This window comes from Nerophis ophidion, linkage group LG09, assembly GCF_033978795.1.
Source record: "Nerophis ophidion isolate RoL-2023_Sa linkage group LG09, RoL_Noph_v1.0, whole genome shotgun sequence".
NCBI classification, from domain to species: Eukaryota; Metazoa; Chordata; class Actinopteri; order Syngnathiformes; family Syngnathidae; genus Nerophis; species Nerophis ophidion.
The window spans coordinates 28,673,504-28,694,022 of NC_084619.1; the positions used below are offsets into that span (position 1 = coordinate 28,673,504).

Below are 20,519 nucleotides of genomic sequence, written 5' to 3' on the forward strand. Positions count from 1 at the left end.
GATCCAAAATGTTTTTATGCTTGTGAACGACTCCAACCGTCGCCGTGTGGGTTGCATGAACCATTCAGTAAGGACATCACTGAGCAGGTTTGACTCTCGTTTATTCTTTCAGTGTCGATTGGGTCTCTTTTCAGCTCTTCTTCCTCCCCCTGCTCGTCTCGGTCAGCTTTTCAGCTGCCGGTGACGTCTTCCTCTGGGGCTCCTTCTCGGATCGTTCTTATTTTGCTTCTGCTGGAGTCCTGCGGACACTCCACCTCTTCCTCTTGATCTTTCCTCCTTCTCCCCTCTTAAACACTGTGAGGAGATAGGCAAATTGTGAACCGGTGTGTGAGGCACGCACCTGATCTCTATTGGTGCAGCGTCACTCCAGGCCCGCCCCGCCTCCTCACTCTGTTGCATTCGCCGCCTCCTGGCCGCCATCTTGAGCCGGGGCAAAGCGTGTCCCGCCCCGCTGTCGGCCCGTCGGCTCCGCCTTTCCACAATGTTGTTTGAAAAATTAAGGAAAACATTTTTTGTTTGGCTTTGGGATATTGCCCACCATGTCCCAGTGTATTGAACACGTGTGACATTATTTTTTTCTATTTAACATGAAAAGAAAAATCTTAGAAATTTTTTTTTTAAAATGAAGTAACACAACAAAAAAGTGACTAAAATACAGCTCAATTTTACTAAGGACCAAAATGTAAGCCCTTGTCCCCTGAGGGTTTAGCTAGATCAGGGGTGTCAAACTCATTTTAGATCAGGGGTCACATGGAGAAAAATCTACTCCAAAGTGGACCGGACTGTTAAAATCATGGCACGATAACTTGAAAATAAACACAACTTAATATAAATCATAATGTTGTTGGGTTTTGATGTGTATTTCTGGTCTTGTAAATCCCTCCCGAGCAGAAGGGCAAGACGTCAAAAAAAGATGTCAAAGATGCTTTACTGAACCAAAAGTTGCTTTATTACAAGCGAGCGTCATTATACAGGGCTGCAGTTCCTGGAGGAGGTCAAGTCAAAAAATGTCTCTCTCCTAACTTGGAGAAGCCAAACCATCAGTTTTTTTTATTCCTCCTTCCTGTCTCTGGGTGTGTGCTAAGTTAGGACAACACACCCTGTGTGTAAGTTTCTGGAAAACAACTGCTTGAAGTCATAACTTATATGTGGACGTTGAGCAGACATGTAGTCTCTTCTCAACGATAGGGCTATCACTTTTGCATTCCAAAGTCCCAATTAGGGCCTCTTTCATACGAGAAGTGATCCAAACCACCTGCGTACATCAAACTAAGGGATCTTATCTTATTATGTGCTCAAACTGAAATACCGCTGTTTAATTAAACTTGGTGGTTCGCTTTCTCCAAGATAAATATAAACATTCACCATATGCAAAACACAATATGAGTTAATTCATTCAGTTCAGTTTTTTTTTTTTACCCTTACATGTTGTGGTCAATAGTATATCTTTATTTGTCGTTATTTATATTTCTGAATAAATGATGTGATATTGTTCATCAGTCAATTAATTGCTGTTCATTTTCAATCCATCAAGATAAAAAAAATATATTCAAATCAAATTACAGGATGTTATTTATGGAGTTTGATCAGTTTCCTCGACTGATGTACTAATATCATGTGGTTTATTTTGTACATATGTAGCATCATCTACAAAGATACAGATAATTGCTATTTCGCCATCCAGTGGACACATTTAGAACAGCAGTTTTTTTCATTCAAAAATTTCAGGTTAATTTTTATACTTATCAAACTCATCCCGCGGGCCGTATAAAACCTGTTTGCGTGCCTGATCCGGCCCTCGGGCCGTACATTTGACACCCCATTTAATTGCATCTGGTATCAGTTTAATGAATTACGCTCTCCTTACCCCCTAATACAGTATTTTAAATCACATTAATTAGAATAAGTCATCACATCATTAGCAAATGAGAAATTAGTTTTAATAATGAAGGTTAGCGTTTATTTTAGTGAAGTGTACTCTGCTTGTTGTATGTGTTCATATTCTGTGTCTGAATGCTCGTCGGTGTGCTGTTGCAGGTGCGAGCCATCGACAACGGCTCCCCTCCCAGACACAAGGACCACTCCCTCACAATCAACATCCTCGACGTCAACGACAACGCACCTGTTGTTGAGAGTCCACGAGGCTACAACGTCAGCATAAGCGAGGTGGGAAGGACACACAAAGAGTGAAAGCGGCCTCACGAGCACTTTTGGATTGTTTCTTGCTTCATTTAACCCTGAGAGTATATTGAGGACCTTTTGGTCCTTTTGGGTGCATTTTTGCTTTATTTTTGGCCATAACACAACACATATTCCCACTGTAATTATAATTTTTGTCAGGGTTTTTTCATAGTCAAATATCAGATCAGTTCAGTTCAGTTTCAGTCTATTACGAACATGCATACAATACAATGTAATTCTTCACATATTTCCAGTTGTTTCATTACAGCACGTCCGAAAAGGAGTAGGAAGAAACTGATCTTATTCAATCCCACCCCTTTTCATGCCATAGCCATTTTATCCTATTTCCTTTTTCTCTGTAACACAACAGTGAATGAATAAATAATAAACAAACATTATACCATAGTAAGTAAACAAATATTAAATACGTGACTTATTTTTGTCTCAATAAAAAGAAATAAAAAACAAAAACACAACAAAACAAAAGTTAATATTTGTTCCTAATTTTTTTTCTTATATCAACGATGCACTGGTAATTAATTATAGCCCAGTTAAGTAGCACCAGGACATAAAGGTCCCCAGAGAGTTAAAGGGGAACATTATCACAATTTCAGAAGGGTTAAAACCAATAAAAATCAGTTCCCCGTGGCTTATTTTATTTTTGGAAGTTTTTTTCAAAATTTGACCCATCTCGGCATATCCCTAAAAAAAGCTTTAAAGTGCCTGATTTTCGCTATCTGTGAAGTCATCATCCATTTTCCTGTGACGTCATCCAGTGATGCCAATACGGATAGCACAGCAAGATATAGCGACATTACCTCCGATTCAGACTCGGATTTCAGCGGTTTAAGCGATTCAACAGATTACGCATGTATTGAAACGGATGGTTGGAGTTCGGAGGCAGATAGCGAAAACGAAATTGAAGAAGAAACTGAAGTTATTGAGTGAATAGCTATTGACGCTATTCGGCCATGTTTGCCTTAGCATCGCCGGTAAAATGTGCAGACCAACGATCGGAAGTTTCGTATCTTGTGACACTGGATCAACTTAAATCTATTGATTGGTAAGTGTTTGTTTGGCATTAAATGTGGGTGGAGGGAAACGCTAGATGTAAATATAGCTACAAATGTACATACAGCTAGCCTAAATAGCATGTTAGCATCGATTAGCTGGCAGTCATGCTGTGACCAAATAGGTCTGATTAGCACATAAGTCAACAACATCAACAAAACACACCTTTGTGATTTACAGTAGTTGACTTTATCGTTGGAAATGCATCTGCAGGTTATCCATACATCTCTGTGCCATGTCTGCCTTAGCACCGCCGGTAAAATGTGCAGACACTCCGGCACATTCAATGGGGGTCTGGCGGCAGATTTCTTTGACTTTATCGTTGGAAATGCATCTGCTTTGAGTGTTGCAGGATATCCACACAATCTTGCCATCTCTGTAGTAGCATAGCTTTCGTCGGTAAAGTGTGCGGAACAAACAACTGACCGTTTCGTGGGCTTTCTCCACACCCTCGTATTTTGAACAAACTTTGTCCAATTTCTTACCACTTTCTCATCTTTGGGCCAGTGGTGCAACTTGAATCCCTCCCTGTTAGTGTTGTTACACCCTCCGACAACACACCGACGAGGCATGATGTCTCCAAGGTTCCAGAAAATAGTCAAAAAAACGGAAAATAACAGAGCTGAGACGCGGTGTTTGTAATGTGTTTGAGAAAATGGCGACTTTATTACCTAGGTGACGTCACGTTCTGACGTCATCGCTCCGAGAGCGATAAATAGAAAGGCGTTTAATTTGCCAAAATTCACCCATTTAGAGTTCGGAAATCGGTTAAAAAAATATATGGTCTTTTTTCTGCAACATCATGGTATATATTGACGCTTACATAGGTCTGGTGATAATGTTCCCCTTTAAGAGTGTATAAACAGATACACTTTCTTAATGAGCTTCAGTCTTGAATTGTAACAGCGGTTGTGATGTTTTTGTTATTTTAAATCAGTACATGGATAATGCACATTTTTTCAAGTAAAAAAATTATATAATTAGTTCAAATGGGCAATTATTACAAATTTAAAAAAACACAAAATCTTAGCTATTTTTGTTTAGGACTAAAGTTGATTGAGAGATTTGAGCAGAAAATTTAGAAAAAAATTATAAATCCAAAAATGTGGAATACACTTAACTCTAACAGTATCATGTTAGACCCGCTCGACATCCATTGCTTTCGGTCCCCTAGAGGGGGGGGGTTGCCCACATCTGAGGTCCTCTCCAAGGTTTCTCATAGTCAGCATTGTCACTGGCGTCCCACTGAATGTGAATTCTCCCTGCCCACTGGGTGTGAGTTTTCCTTGCCCTTTTGTGGGTTCTTCCGAGGATGTTGTAGTCGTAATGATTTGTGCAGTCCTTTGAGACATTTGTGATTTGGGGCTATATAAATAAACATTGATTGATTGATTGATATTTACTCTAACTGTATTGGCGTTGCACTAATACTGTGTTTCATGATGTTCTTCCACCATCTGATGGATTTAAAAATAATACATTTGACCAGCAAATTATTATTTATCAACTATAATTATATATAACAAATAGCTGTGCAGAAAGGATTGACTGAATTATTGAGACTTTTATTAGTAGCTTGCACAGTACAGTTCATATGCCGTACAACTGACCACTAAACGGTAACAACTGTGTACGTTTTTCAACTTCTTTAAGTCGGGGTCCACGTGAATCAATTCAATCAATCAATCAGTCAATAATTCATTGAACAAATATAAACTGTCAGCATGATACAGCAGTCATCACACAAGTTAATCATCCTAATTATCCTAATAGTAAACAGGAAAAAAGGAACATTTACCTTATTCGGTGCTTTGTATTCAAATGACACAGCTTTTGTTTCTGTTACACGTCTTTTTCTTCAAGTGTCAGGCGCATGGAGGGACAAAGTATCACTTCTTGGGTTTCATACGGCATCAATGCTTCACTATTGTTTGACCAATCACTACTTAACTCCCTGAGGAATTTTGCTGTTCGCCCCAAAGGGTTTAATATGTCCTAATTGCACTTCTTCCCCAGCTATAAATGTGGTATTTTATGCTCCAATGTAGAATGTCGGAGGAGGAACATCGGTCCTGCGTGTGATGGCTACCGACTGGGACACGGGTCCTAATGCCATGCTGTTTTATTACATCACTGCCGGAAACCAAGACCTCACCTTCCGCATGGACCGCATGACAGGAGAGATGGTGACACGCCCGGCCCCTCCCGACCGAGAACGCCAGCAGGAGTACCAACTCATCGTGACTGTGGAGGACGACGGCACGCCTCCTCTGTCGGTCAGTCAAAACATTCTCTGGTAATCCAAGCTTTTCCGACAAAATTTTCTCTTTTTGTGAAATTCTTATACAAACCCCATTTCTATAGGAGTTGGGAAATTGTGTTACATGTAAATATAAACGGAATACAATGATTTGCAAATCATTTTCAACCCATATTTAGTTGAATATGCTACAAAGACAACATATTTGATGTTAAAACGAATAAATATATATATAGTTTTTGCAAACAATCATTAACTTTAGAATTTGATGCCAGCAACACGTGACAAAGAAGTTGGGAAAGGTGGCAATAAATACTAATAAAGTTGAGGAATGCTCATCAAACACTTATTTGGAACATCCCACAGGTGTGCAGGCTAATTGAGAACAGGTGGGTGCCATGATTGGGTATAAAAACCGCTTCCATGAAATGCTAAGTCATTCACAAACGAGGATGGGGCGAGGGTCACCAATTTGTAAGCAAATTGTCGAACAGTTTTAGAACAACATTTCTCAATGAGCTATTGCAAGGAATTTAGGGATTTTACCATCCACGGTCCCTAAAATCATCAAAAGGTTCAGAGAATCTGGAGAAATCACTGCACGTCAGCAATGGTATTACGGACTTTTGATCCCTCAGGCGGTACTGCATCAAAAACCGACATCAGTGTGTAAAGGATATCACCACATGGGCTCAGGAACACTTCATAAAACCACTGTCAGTAACTACAGTTGGTCGCTACATCTGTAAGTGCAAGTTACAACTCTACTATGCAAAGCGAAAGACATTTATCAACAACACAAAGGAACGCCGCCGGCTTCGCTGGGCCCAAGCTCATCTAAGATGGACTGATGCAAAGTGGAAAAGTGTGGTCTGACGAGTCCACATTTAAAATTATATTTGAAAACTGTGGACGTGGTGTCCTCCGGAACAAAGAGGAAAATAACCATTCGGATTGTTATAGCGGCAAAGTTTAAAAGCCAGCATCTGTGATGGTATGGGGGTGTATTAGTGCCCAAGGCATGGTTAACTTACACATCTGTGAAGGCACCATTAATTCTGAATGGTCCGTACAGGTTTTGGAGCAACATATGTTGTCATCCAAGCAACGTTATCATGGAAGCCCCTGCTTATTTCAGCAAAACAATGCCAAGCCACGTGTTACAACAGCGTGGCTTCGTAGTAAAAGAGTGCGGGTACTTTCCTGGCCCGCCTCTAGTCCAGACATGTCTCCCATGGAAAATGTGTGGAGCATTAAAAGGCGTAAAATACGACAACAAGACCCCGGACTGTTGAACAACTTAAGCAAGAATGGTAAAGTATTCCACTTTCAAAGCTTCAACAATTAGTTTCCTCAGTTCCCAAACATTTATTGAGTGTTGTTAAAAGAAAAGGTGATGTAACACAGTGGTGAACATGCCCTTTCCCAACTACTTTGGCACGAGTTGCAGCCATGGAATTCTAAGTTAATTATTATTTGCAAAAAAAAATAAAGTTTAAGAGTTTGAACATCAAATATCTTGTCTTTGTAGTGCATTCAGTTGAATGTGGGTTGAAAATGATTTGCAAATCATTGTATTCCGTTTATATTTACATCTAACACAATTTCCCAACTCATATGGAAACGGGGTTTGTGCACCAAACTCCTCTAACAATTCCTCTATGGCCCTTGCTTTGTACACCGGGCCACAAAGTTCTTAGCACAGATCCTTTTAATTCAAGAGAAACAAGAGGGTTGAGCCCACTCTGCAATCTATTCAAAAAATACAAATGAACAAAGAATATGATAGTGTCTGTAATGAAATTAATAAGATGTCTAATACAATCTGCAGTCTGCCGTGGTGAAAAAGGTGTTGGGCCGGAAGGTAAAGCTCTCAATTTACCGGTCGATCTCCCCTACGGTCGTGAGCTTTGAGTTGTGACCGAAAAGACAAGATTACGAGTGCAAGCAGCCGAAAATAGTTTCCTCCGTCAGGTGGCGGGGGGTTTTTTTTAGAGATAGGGTGAGAGAAGCTCATTCTGGAGGAGCTCAGAGTAAAGCCGCTGCTCCTCTCCTCCACATCGAGCCAGATGAGGTGGTCCGGTGCATCTGGCCAGAATGCCCTTTTCCCTCTGGGGAAATATTTAGGGCACGTCCAACCAGTAGGAGCCCACGGGGAAAACCTAGGACGGGGGTCTGCAATCCACGACTCTAGAGCCGCATGCGCCTCTTTAGCCCCGCCTTAGTGGCTCCCTGGACCTCTTTTAGAGATGTGTGAAAATGGAAAAAGATGAAAAAAGAATATATCTTTTTTGTTTTAGTACATTTTCCGTAGGAGAATAATATGACACAAACCTCCCTAATTGTTAGAAATCCCACTGTTTATATTAAACATGATTCTCTAATGGGAGTATTTGGCAAGCACCGTTTTGTCCCACTAATTTCAGCGATCCTTGAACTCATTGTAGTTTGTGTACACGTACAACTTTCTCTGACGCTGCCACAGAAATACATGTTTTATGCCACTCCTTCTTTGTCTCATTTTGTCCACCAAACATTTTATGCTGTGTGTGAATTCACAAAGCTCATCTTTGTGCATTTTATTGATAAGCTGGAGCGCTTATCAGGCATTGATGGTCAGTGCATGACTACAAGCTAATTGATGCTAACATGCTATTTAGGCTGGCTGTATGTACATATTGCATCATTATGCCTCGTTTGTAGGTATATTTTTTTAATTTCCTTTACTTATGTCCTCTTTGTATTACATTTATATTTGCATGTCTCATGACACATTATCTGTATGTAATATTTGCTGCCTTTCTCATAGTTGTTTGTGCGCCATGTTGTTCCAGACCGCAGCAAACGTTACCCAGCTTGCAAAGATTGTAATAAATCCATTAGAAGACAGCCTGTCGTTTCCTTAAACTTGGGAACACACATTTACACCTTTAGTCATTGTGAGCCAGTAATTTTCAGAAGTTATCTCATCCTGTGAGAACCCTCCATTTTACTAATGATATTCAAAGTTGCAAAAATGTGTGGAATAAAAATTAAAATACAACATTTCTGTCAACAAAGATTTGCGTCAGCCTTTGATAGTAAGCTAATATAGCTATTATAGACACTTACATCATGTGTTGCCTTCATTATAACACTTATATAAGGCTTCTAATTTTTTGCGGCTCCAGACAGATTATTTTTTTTGGTATTTTTGGTCCAATGTGGCTCTTTCAAAATTTTGGGTTGCCGACCCCTGACCCAGGGCCTAGAACTCTGACCTGGGAACACCCCTGGAAAAGAGCTTGAGTAGGCAGCTTGGGAGAGGGAAGTCTGGTCTTCTCTTCTTAGGCTGCTTCCCCCGCGACCTGACTTTGTATATGCAGAAGAAGATTGAGTGATGCATGGATGATACAGGGTGTCCATGGTACAATTTAACAAAGTCATTACAAAAGCAAAAAAAAGTGGAAATTTTTTGTTAAGGATGCTTTTCAGTATATATATTAATGACCTGCCCAATATTTACACAAATACCATATGCCAAATGTATGCAGCTGATACAATCATTTATGTGGCAACCAACACCCCTCAACAGGCTTCAGAGATATTAAACAGACAGCTTGCTGAAATATCAACAAGGCTTCAAAATAACTGTTTAACCCTAAATTATAACAAAACATTCTCAATGTGTTTCTCTCTGAAGAAACAATCATTAAATGAAATTCAGGCCAACATTAATCAAAATAAAATAGAGCAGGTAAAGGAATTTAAATATATGGGTGTTATTTTGGACCCTAAGCTAAAATTTGATGGCCATATTATAAAAATGACAAAGACTATAAAAAGAAATATGAACTATTTCAGGCTTATTAGACCGTGTTTATCTGTTTAAGCAGCACAAGTTTACATGCCTGCAATGATTTTATCCCAAGCACGGTGGAAGAGGGGTTAGTGCGTCTGCCTCACAATACAAAGGTCCTGAGTAGTCCTGGGTTCAATCCCGGGCTCGGGATCTTTCTGTGTGGAGTTTACATGTTCTCCCCGTGACTGCGTGGGTTCCCTCCGGGTACTCCGGCTTCCTCCCACCTCCAAAGACATGCACCTGGGGATAGGTTGATTGGCAACACTAAACTGGCCCTAGTGTGTGAATGTTGTCTGTCTATCTGTGTTGGCCCTGCGATGAGGTGGCGACTTGTCCAGGGTGTACACCACCTTCTGCACGATTGCAGCTGATAGGCACCAGCGCCCCCCGCGATCCCAAAGGGAATAAGCGGTAAAAAATGGATGGATGTCTTATTGTGCCATGGTCTTGGGACAGGCCACGAAATGCGTAGTGGTGCCTCTGTTGTCATTATATAAAACAAACACTAAAGGTATTTGATTAAAAAAAAAAAACAATGAAGCATCATCACTGCCTTATTACTCAAAAATATAACAAGATGAGTTTTGATAATTTTATACATTTGTCATAATGTGTCTTAATGGATTAGCCCTTGATGTGATGTGTAAAGAAGTACAAAGAGTAGTGAAGGTGTGCAGACTCGAGTTGCAGAATGAAAATGTGCTGGACGCCTCTTGGTCTGTCTGGGCTCCCAGTGAAGGCCTCACATCTGTGGAACTCTTTGTCACCATAACCATTGATTGATTGATACTTTTATTAGTAGATTGCACAGAGACAAGGGTTGCAAATTAGCCTGTGTCTAGAAGTCCTATGTACTTTGACATCGGTTTCCTGTGGGTAGCAATGTTTAATTGTACTGTCCCTGTCAAATAAATACATACATAAATAAATACAAATAAGGGAATTGCATCAACATGCACCCCAAAGGGAATATGCTGTAGAAAATGGATGGACTTTTATACAAGAGAACCTATTTGATTAACTTTGTAAAGACACATTGTGAGCACCCTGTACAAAAAAAGTAATTTATCACCATTCACCGTCCTCTACTGGGGCTTTGTGTATTAAGAGTTGCGTGCATTTCTTCCTAAAAATAAACATACTGTACATTCTAATCCAGAAAACATTGTACGCAAGTAAAAATTCAGATGTATTGAAGTGTGCTCACGTGCAATTACAAGCACACTTTTTTGTTACATTGCAATCAGTTTGAAATCGACCGCAGACGTTTGCGTGGCTTGACGTGCCCAGATAATTGAAAGTAGCCGTGCGCAATGATCTTGGCACGTTCTGAACAATCAGTGTCGCTTCTTCTCGGTTTTTGGAGCGAACGACATACGTCAGGTTTTTGTGCGTTTATTTAATACATGAGCCCCTGGTCATTCATGGTAACACAATCTAATTCCCCACAGATACTCCTCATTATTCCATCTATCCATCCATTTCCTACCACTTATTCCCTTTTGGGGTCGCTGGCGCCTATCTCAGCTACAATCGGGCAGAAGGCGGAGTACACCCTGGACAAGTCGCCACCTCATCGCAGGGCCAACACAGATAGACGGACAACATTCACACACTAGGGCCAATTTAGTGTTGCCAATCAACCTATCCCCAGGTGCATGTCTTTGGAGGTGGGAGGAAGCCGGAGTACCCGGGGGGAACCCACGCATTCACGGGGAGGACATGGAAACTCCACACAGAAAGATCCCGAGCCTGGGATTGAACCTAGGACTGCAGGACCTTCGTATTGTGAGGCAGACGCACTAACCCCTCTTCTACCGTGAAACCCCTCCTCATAATTGACATTAGTAAAAACAAAATGCAAATGCAGCACAAATCAGCCACGTTTAGAAAGGACATAACACTACCTGGGCGGTATAGCTCGGTTGGTAGAGTGGCCGTGCCAGCAACTTGAGGGTTGCAGGTTCGATTCCCGCTTCCGCCATCTTAGTCACTGCCGTTGTGTCCTTGGGCAAGACACTTTACCCACCTGCTCCCAGTGCCACCCACACTGGTTTAAATGTAACTTAGATATTGGGTTTCACTATGTAAAGCGCTTTGAGTCACTAGAGAAAAGTGCTATATAAATATAATTCACTTCACTTCACCTTCACATTAAACTACACCTGAGAAGTTGAATTTGTGACAGCAAAGCAAACAAAAAAGCCACAAAGTGCCTATTTTTAAAAAGAGGAAGATCAATGTTTTTCTACCTCATTCGTGAATGGGCTGTAATAAAAAAATGAGACATGCGTTTTCATGACACTGTTATCTTAAAGTTAAAGTACCACTACTAGTCACACACAAACTAAGTGTGGTGAAATTGCCCTCTGCATTGACCCATCCCCAATTTCACCCCCTGGGAGGTGAGGGGAGCAGTGATCAGCAGCGGTGGCCGCACTCGGGAATCATTTCGGCGATTTAAACCCCAATTCCAACACTTGATGCTGAGTGCCAATCAGGGAGGTAATGGGCCCCATTTTTATAGTCTTTGGTATGACTCGGCCGAGGTTCGAACTCACGACCTACCGATCTCAGGGTTAAGTTAAGACTCTATGATGTTGCTAAATATGAAGTATGTGCGGAAGTTTACTTTTAAGCAGTTACACAATGAGGTTTTCAAACTTAAGAGAGCTCAGATCAGTGATGTGTGGTAAAGTTCATGGCTGGTGAGGCACTGACCTTTTTTTCTACATTTAAATGAAAGCAATGTTACTACAAGTTCCTCGTTGCGATAACAAGAAAAGAAAGACAATAATTCACTTTTAATTCACGATTTTCTAATTTCCTACACTGTAAACCATTTGTGGTATTACCTTCATTTCATATACAAAGTCCATGTGCCTATCTTTCAGCAAGAGAAGCTGTTACTTTGTTGTAAAAGTCCTGATTTTTTTTTTCCAGCTGATTTTCCTCTGTAGTAAGACTAGACAGCAACGACCAGCACCTGGCGGCTCATGTGCGGCCCCTTACTGAGAGCTGCAGTTTGTTGTCCGATTAGCAAGAGTAATGACTTCATACATACAAGCTGTAGAAAGTCAAGGTGTATAATAAATATTTCTCTAAACAATATATTGCCGATATGACAAACAGAAAGAGTAGGCAATCAAAACGTCAGCTTGGTTTGGGCAGCCTCAGCTCGCATTGTATTTAATCAGAAAGTGTGCAAATGCAGCAATTTTTTTACTGAGGTGAATGTTAAAAACAAAGGCAATCATTCATTTAGAACACTGTTCAATCGACTGTTTCGTTATTGTTTTTTTTTTTCTTTAAAAGCCTACTGAAACCTACTACTACCCTCCACGCAGTCTGATAGTTTATACATCAATGATGAAATATTAACATTGCAACACATGCCAATACGGCCTTTTTAGTTTACTAAATTGCAATTTTAAATTTCCCCGGAGTTTCGTCTTCGAAACGTCGTGTAATGATGACGTGTGCACACACACAGCTAAATGTCGTGTGCTTTAACAGCATAATTATACAGTATTTTGGACATCTGTGTTGCTGAATCTTTTGCAATTTGTTCAATTAATATTGGAGAAGTCACAGTAGAAAGATGGAGTTGGGAAGCTTTAGCCTTTAGCCACACAAACACACGGTGATTCCTTGTTTAAAATTCACGGAGGTGAAACTTTACTATGGATCAGAGCGCGGTCAAGAGAACATGGATCCCTACCACATGTCAACCAGCAGGTTTCGGTGAGAAAAATGTGGTTAAAAAGTCAGTTCTTAACGGAGAAAAGCTGAGCTTGTGCCGTCCATAGCTGCCGTCGACTCCCCTGAGACACTGGCGTCAAAACACCCGTGGAGACACCCTTCCGACTATCAGGTAATATTAAACTCACTAAAACACTAGCAACACTATAGAAAGATAAGGGATTTCCCAGAATTAACTTAGTAAATGTGTCTAAAAACATCGGAATCCGTCCCAATGCAATCGCGTTTTTGTTTTTTTCTTTTCTAGTCCGTCGCTATCAAACACGAATCTTTCATCCTCACCCAAATTAATGGGGAAATTGTTATTTTCTTGGTCCGAATAGCACTTTTTGTTGGAGGCTACCATTAAAAACAATGTGAGGATGCAAGGAGCCATCAAACATGTGACGTCATCGTGTGCGACTTCCGGTAGAGGCAGGGCTTTTCTCTTAGCACTGAAAGTTGCGAACTTTATCGTGGATGTTCTCTACTAAATCCTTTCAGCAAAAATATGGCAATATCGAGAAATTATCAAATATCACACATAGAATGGACCTGCTATCCCCGTTTAAATAACAAAATCTCATTTCAGTAGGCCTTTAAGCATCACTACCTCATAAACGGAACAGCTTTGCACCATATTTAAGTTGATTCCCATGCCTGTTGGAACAAACACTAAAAACACAGACACAAAGTTGGAGTGGAAGACCAGATTTATTTACTGAGCTGCAATTCTCATGATTTACGGACAGCCATAATATACAAAACAATGTTTTTATTCACACTGTGAATAACAGACATTAAATCCTCTTTGGCCACTTTATGATGAATGTAAATTTGCAAGAAAAACATACATACATATCTATATATATATATATATATATATATACACACACACACACACACATACACACTACCCTGTTCTGTGAACCTGCAACAAAATACCAAGAAGCACTTTCTGTACAATCATAGTGAGGAACTGACAATTCCTCACAGTCGCCATGACTACGTTATCTCTGCTGTCACTCACCCACATTGATGAGAGTACAAGTAATTCTGACCTAAGGCCACCACCACATTTACTTTACAAAGAGGGCGGCGCAAAGTTTTATATTATTTTTTAATAAAGACTTTGGGCTATTATTATTATTATTATCAAACTATAGATGATAAAGGAACACATATTCAAAGTTTTGATTGTGCTCGGTGGGGAAGATATATTTAGAGCAGAAAAGGACACATCTTGTTTTCTACTTTCACATCTTCAGTTCAGCTCACTTGAAACACTGAACCTGCTCGGTGATCTGCAACTTTTGCAGAACTGGAAGGAACACAGAAATGTAAACACGCTGCAGATTTACAGTGACTAGACCCCCCCTTTTTTGGTCTGTGCATGTGGTGTGGGATAATTTCACCACTTAATGCTGCATTATTAATCAAACTGTGATTGACCGAGTATCTATAGTCATCTGGGATTTGCATCTTGCTGGAAGTAGGGATGGACAAAATCGGACTATTTGGCCCACAGTATGTTCGAAGCATGGCAGGCTATAGATAGCCTGTTGGCTCTTGGAGTCATGAGATCAAGGGTACAAATCTTCACCTGTCCAATTTTGTGTGTAATTTGCAAGTTATCCCCGTTCCCAAAAACATGAATGTTATGTTAGGGAGCCTAAATTGTCCATTTTGTCTATATGTTCCCAGTGATTGGCCCGTACAGAGGGTACCCAGTTGGGCAGAGTCCAGCTCACCTGTAACGATCGGTATTAAAAAAAAAAAAGATAGTTTTGACCGTGTGCCTAACGCACAAAATTGATCCAAACATGAACACCACTCGTCACATATGAATTTTGCTGAAATATCAACTCGTCAGAGTCGAACCCGTAAGCCATCACACACTTTCACCCACAGCAAAATAAGTTTACGATCACAAGTTTGTTTCTGGCCTCCAGCTGCTGTGACAGGTGCAGGAAGGAGCGTTTAGAAGCCCAAATACGGTCAGTCTGTTGCCTCCTCCGGACTAGACGTGGTAACGCGGATATTCCCAGGCGAAGTAATTGTGAGACAGACCATGGTAAATGTTGCTCTGAAAGCAGAGAGATGAAGACAAGAAGCCGCAAAGCTGTTTCCAGGTCACCAATTAGAGCGAGTAGGGGGCGGCGGTTTGATCCCTTTTTGCAAGGGGTGCGGGGAGTCTGCTGCCTCTTTTAAAGCAGAAGCATGTCTGGGGACTCGGGGATGGTGTCTGTAATAGAGAAGAGTGCAGCTGAGTAAGAGAGGAGTCCTCACAGGCTTTCTGTGGATTTTTAGGAATACACTCAAGCACTACAAATATGAAGACAGCTATCATTGACTCTCTGCCATTGTATCGTGTGTGTGTGTGTTCTTGTATTTCTACCCTTCTTGAGATACCAACAGAGAAAAGTACCTTCCATATGAGGGCCGGTGAACAAGTTAAGACCGAAATCATGGTCCCAATACGGAAAACCACTGCATCCAATTGAAAGCCAACTACTAAAATCTGTGAACATTACTCCAAAGTCAGGATTTTTGGTTGATTTAATGTGCATACAAAAGTGAACATTGACAGGTGCAAAGGCAGCAATATATGATAAAACAATACGGCAGCAAAAGAAGGACTTTCCTTTTTACTCCCGAAAAAACCCGCCAGGTGAACAGTTGATTTTACGACTTCCGGTGCCGACGTAATTTAAAAAAAATACAAATAAATCAGTATATAGAGACATACTGTGATAACTTGAAGTAAATAATGAACATTAAAAACCTATTACAAACAAAAATAAAAATTAAGTAAAATCTTAATTTGTTTATATTTGCGTAGTACGTATATTAAAATATATATAAAGATTTGTATTCAAAATATTAATAATTTCTATTAAAAATAGTAATAATGTAAATACAAATCATTATATATCTAGAAAGGGTGGTCCTAAAAAGGTAGGCATTTTCCGGAGGTCTCAAGAAGGTAACAAATACAAGTGTGTTTGTGTGTGTGTGTGTGTGTGCGTGTGTGTGTGTGTGTGAGGGGTTCATAAATGCATGAATGATACACAAAACCTACAGCTGCAGTACAGTTTATTGTCCTTAAAGGGACTGTATTAGGCAAACCCAACTTCTCTTACCTATTGGTACCTGCTGTTGTGTATTTGGAGTGTGCATTTGTCCTGAAAATTTGAAATTAAACCGCCAAGGCATTGTAGAGATAATAAATTAATATTGCCTTCCTTCTTACTTTCGCCAAACAAGCTATTCGGAATTGTCTCTTTTTGTGAGGTCTTTGACATCAGCGGATTATCCATGTATGGTAGAAATGTACCAAGAGAGTCTTGCGCGCGTTCGCCATTGTAGTCCACGTCGTGGTAAAAAGTTCCTTCTTTTTTTGCTATCCTCTTGTTGTGGGGCACACTGGCTCATACATGCACATGCATCCTGCACTTTTGCCATTTCCAATAAAAAGTAGTGTATAGTTCAAACTTAATCTGTCAGTAAACACGCTATGGAAGTGCTAAAAACTACAAAAAATTAGACCGCTCACAAAACGGCGCATCCTGAAGAGACAGAAAACATCTTGAAGATGGTTTTTAAACATAATCTATACTGACCAAAGAAACAGCATTACATGTTATGTAGACTACAAGGAAGTGTTTTGAATGTAGAAACACAAGTCATAATATGACACTTTTAAGTCAAATTTGGAGCAAGTGCTTATGAACAACTAGTTTGACATGAACAAATCAAATATGATCTGGTTCTCAGCAGTATTTATTTAGGGGGCAGTGAACATGTTTCGTCCCCTTGGGGGGGCATGACAGAAAATAATTGAGAACCACTGCCATTGCCTATAAAAGTGTTTCCTTTGAAGGGGACCTATTATGCAAAACTAACTTTTCTTACCTGTTTTGTGTGTTTGGACCCCAATAACCATGGAGGCATGGCAAAGATATTTCTAAAACATAATTGCCTTCTTCCAAACCTTCTACAAACTGAGCCGTTTGGAATTTGAGACTTCAGTGACGTATTTTGCTAGAGACAGCGGATATCTTAATATACAGTATGGTAGAAGTCTACCCAACGATCTTTGCATGAGTCTGCCATCTTTATTTCGTTTTAGTCAGTTAAGGTTAAGTTCCATATTCTTCTCTGTCCTCTTGTTGTGGGGAAGACTGCCTCGTACATGCACATGCATGCTAAAATCCCCAGCCATTATTTATAATAGAAAGTTGTGTAACTTATATCTGTCAGTAGACTTGATATGGAAGTACCTAAACCTACAACAGTGGAAAGGGGCTTGGCATGGAGGAGGGCACGTAAATAAGACCGCCCGCAAAATGGCGCATTCTAAAGGGACAGTCAGAGAGCGGCTTGAAGATGGTCTGTAAAACACAAAGCGCCTGATTTACTAAGATCCAAATCCCACGTGGTAAAAAGCGTGTGTAATCTAAAAAAATTAGGGTGTACTATCAGAGGGCGTTGTGGGTATGATTTACTAAAACTGTATGCAATTGTAAAGTGGTGCGGCCCGCCTTATTTAAATAAGGATTTACTGTGGACTATAGAGGGCATCACCATGGAAGACATACACTCATTTACTGCACATGCATGTTATCATGCTCCTAACTGTGGCATTTTGCCATGTTTTCAAACATGCAGGAGGCATGTACCACTTTTTATGGGCAATTTTGCAGAAGTCATGCAATGCATCTACGATAAAAGCAGTTTTTTTTACTGCTGAAGGAGCATTAATTGGTGAGAGGCTGCATTTACAATGCTCAAGATGCAAAAACAAAATGCATACCTAAAGAAGAAACATTTTTAATAATATAAATTCAATGGGGAAAAACAAATATTATTGAAAAAAATACTAAGGTTTTTTTTGTTGTTTTTTTTTTAAATCAGCGCCTTCAGTCCTCCTGTAGCTACGAAATTATAAAATGATATTGCTGAAAAGACAATATGTCAAATATTTTTTTTATTTCTGACAGTCCACCAAAATGTTGACACCAACACGTAGGAAAGAGGACTCGTGTCTGTCGATCCTACAAGCGGAACTGTCGGTTTGCGCGTCCTCTTACACATGCTAAAAAAGTGCTAAACACTGCTCACAAAATGGTGATGAGTGTTTAACTCACATTGCATGTGCTTAACAATTATATTTGCATCTTCTCCTTCCAGTATTATGCGTGATTTGATGATCAGCATATATTTTGCATATTAATGAAGACAGATGTAAAATGGATTGACCGCCACAATCTGCTCACTAAACAGACAAAATCCACTTAGCACACACAAAGCTGATCAACTACAAACCCTGTTTCCATATGAGTTGGGAAATTGTGTTAGATGTAAATATAAAAACGGAATACAATGATTTGCAAATCCTTTTTAACCCATATTCAGTTGAATGCACTACAAAGACAAGATATTTGATGTTCAAACTCATAAACTTAATTTTTTTTTTTTGCAAATAATAATTAACTTAGAATTTCATGGCTGCAACACGTGCCAAAGTATTTGGGAAAGGGCATGTTGACCACTGTGTTACATCACCTTTTCTTTTAACAACACTCAATAAACGTTTGGGAACTGAGGAAACTATTTGTTGAAGCTTTTGTATTGGAATTCTTTACCATTCTTGCTTGATGTACAACTTAAGTTGTTCAACAGTCCAGGGTCTTGTTGTTGTATTTTACGCTTCAGAATGCGCCACACATTTTCGATGGGAGACATGTCTGAACTGCAGGCGGGCCAGGAAAGTACCCGCACTCTTTTACCACGAAGCCACGCTGTTGTAACACATGGCTTGACATTTTTTTGCTGAAATAAGCAGGGATGTCCATGATAACGTTGCTTGGATGACAACATATGTTGCTCAAAAACCTGTACGGACCATTCAGAATTAATGGTGCCTTCACAGATGTGTAAGTTACCCATAGCTTGGGCACTAATACACCTCCATACCATCACAGATGCTGGCTTTTGAACTTTGCGCCCAAAAGAATCCAGATGGTTATTTTCCTCTTTGTTCCGGAGGACACCACGTCCACAGTTTCCAAATATAATTTTAAATGTGGACTCGTCAGACCACAGAACACTTTTCCACTTTGCATCAGTCCATCTTAGATGAGCTCGACCCCAGTGAAGCCGGCGGTGTTCCTTTGTGTTGTTGATAAATGGCTTTTGCTTTGCATAGTAGTTTTAGCTTGCACTTACAGATGTAGCGACCAACTGTATTTACTGACAGTGGTTTTATGAAGCGTTCCTGAGCCCATGTGGTGATATCCTTTACACACTGATGTCGGTTTTCGGTGCAGTACCGCCTGAGGGGTCAAAGGTCTGTAATATCATCGCTTACGTGCAGTGATTTCTCCAGATTCTCTGAACCTTTTGATGATTTTACGGACCGTAGATGGTAAAATCCCTGAATTCCTTGCAATAGCCCGTTGAGAAATGTTGTTCTAAAACTGTTCGACGATTTGCTTACAAATTGGTGACCCTCGCCCCATCGTTGTTTGTGAATGACTTAGCATTTCATGGAAGTAGTTTTTATACCCAACCATGGCACCCACCTGTTCCCAATTAGCCTGCACACCTGTGGGATGTTCCAAATAAGTGTTTGATGAGCGACTTTATCAGTATTTATTGCCACCTTTCCCAACTTCTTTCTCATGTGTTGCTGGCATCAAATTCTAAAGTTAATGATTATTTGCAAAAAAAAAAAAAAAAAGTTTATCAGTTTGAACATCAAATATGTTGTCTTTGTAGCATATTCAACTGAATATGGGTTTAAAATAATTTGCAAATCATTGTATTCCATTTATATTTACATCTAACACAATTTCCCAACTCATATGGAAACGGGGTTTGTAAATGTGTGCAATCAGGTTTGCACCTGTTTTAGGACACACAAACTGATAGTAAATCAGGCCCAAAATGTGCAAAATTTGGACCAAATATTCAGCGTTACATGTTACACAGTATAAACCACAGGGAATTGTTTAAAATGTAGAAACAACATCTTAATAAGACTACTTTAGAAGACTTTGTTTTGTTAAATGCAAAATTTAGACGACTGTCCAATGAAGAACTTAGCTTTTTCCTACCCCAGAATGTGTTTAACCACGAAGCCTTTTAAAATGGCTTGGAAAAAACAAGATTTCAAGTCTAAGTTGCAACACGTAACAATAAGAGGAAATTGCTGCTCAGCAAGTTCCTCACAGCTTAAGGTTAGTGGACCAAAAACTGAAGTGTGGCTTTTACTCACACAACACATATACCACAACATGAAATTGTGTTTTGTTTTGCATCACATGTTTTGGCAGGGAAAATCCAACTTGAAGACCCAAAAAGGCTTTTGTTTTGAAACCATGGCTCTTTCAGTGAGGGAGGTGTCAGATGGTAGATGAG

General features: G+C 40.0%; 2 protein-coding genes across 3 annotated transcripts in view; one reads left to right on the forward strand and one right to left on the reverse strand.

Moving 5' to 3' along the window:
- The window catches only part of cdh23 (cadherin-related 23), a 619,519-nt gene that overhangs the window by 491,146 nt on the left and 107,854 nt on the right, over positions 1-20,519 (forward strand). For both annotated transcript variants that reach the window (XM_061910729.1, XM_061910730.1), the window contains exons 35-36: positions 2,038-2,166; positions 5,301-5,528. In XM_061910729.1, coding sequence (XP_061766713.1) covers positions 2,038-2,166; positions 5,301-5,528 — 357 coding nt within the window. The remainder of the gene's footprint in view (positions 1-2,037; positions 2,167-5,300; positions 5,529-20,519) is intronic.
- vsir (V-set immunoregulatory receptor) overlaps positions 13,790-20,519 on the reverse strand; it is a 55,867-nt gene continuing 49,137 nt past the window's right edge. Inside the window, exon 7 of the mRNA XM_061910728.1 lies at positions 13,790-15,339. Coding sequence (XP_061766712.1) covers positions 15,302-15,339 — 38 coding nt within the window. The 3' untranslated portion in view covers positions 13,790-15,301. The remainder of the gene's footprint in view (positions 15,340-20,519) is intronic.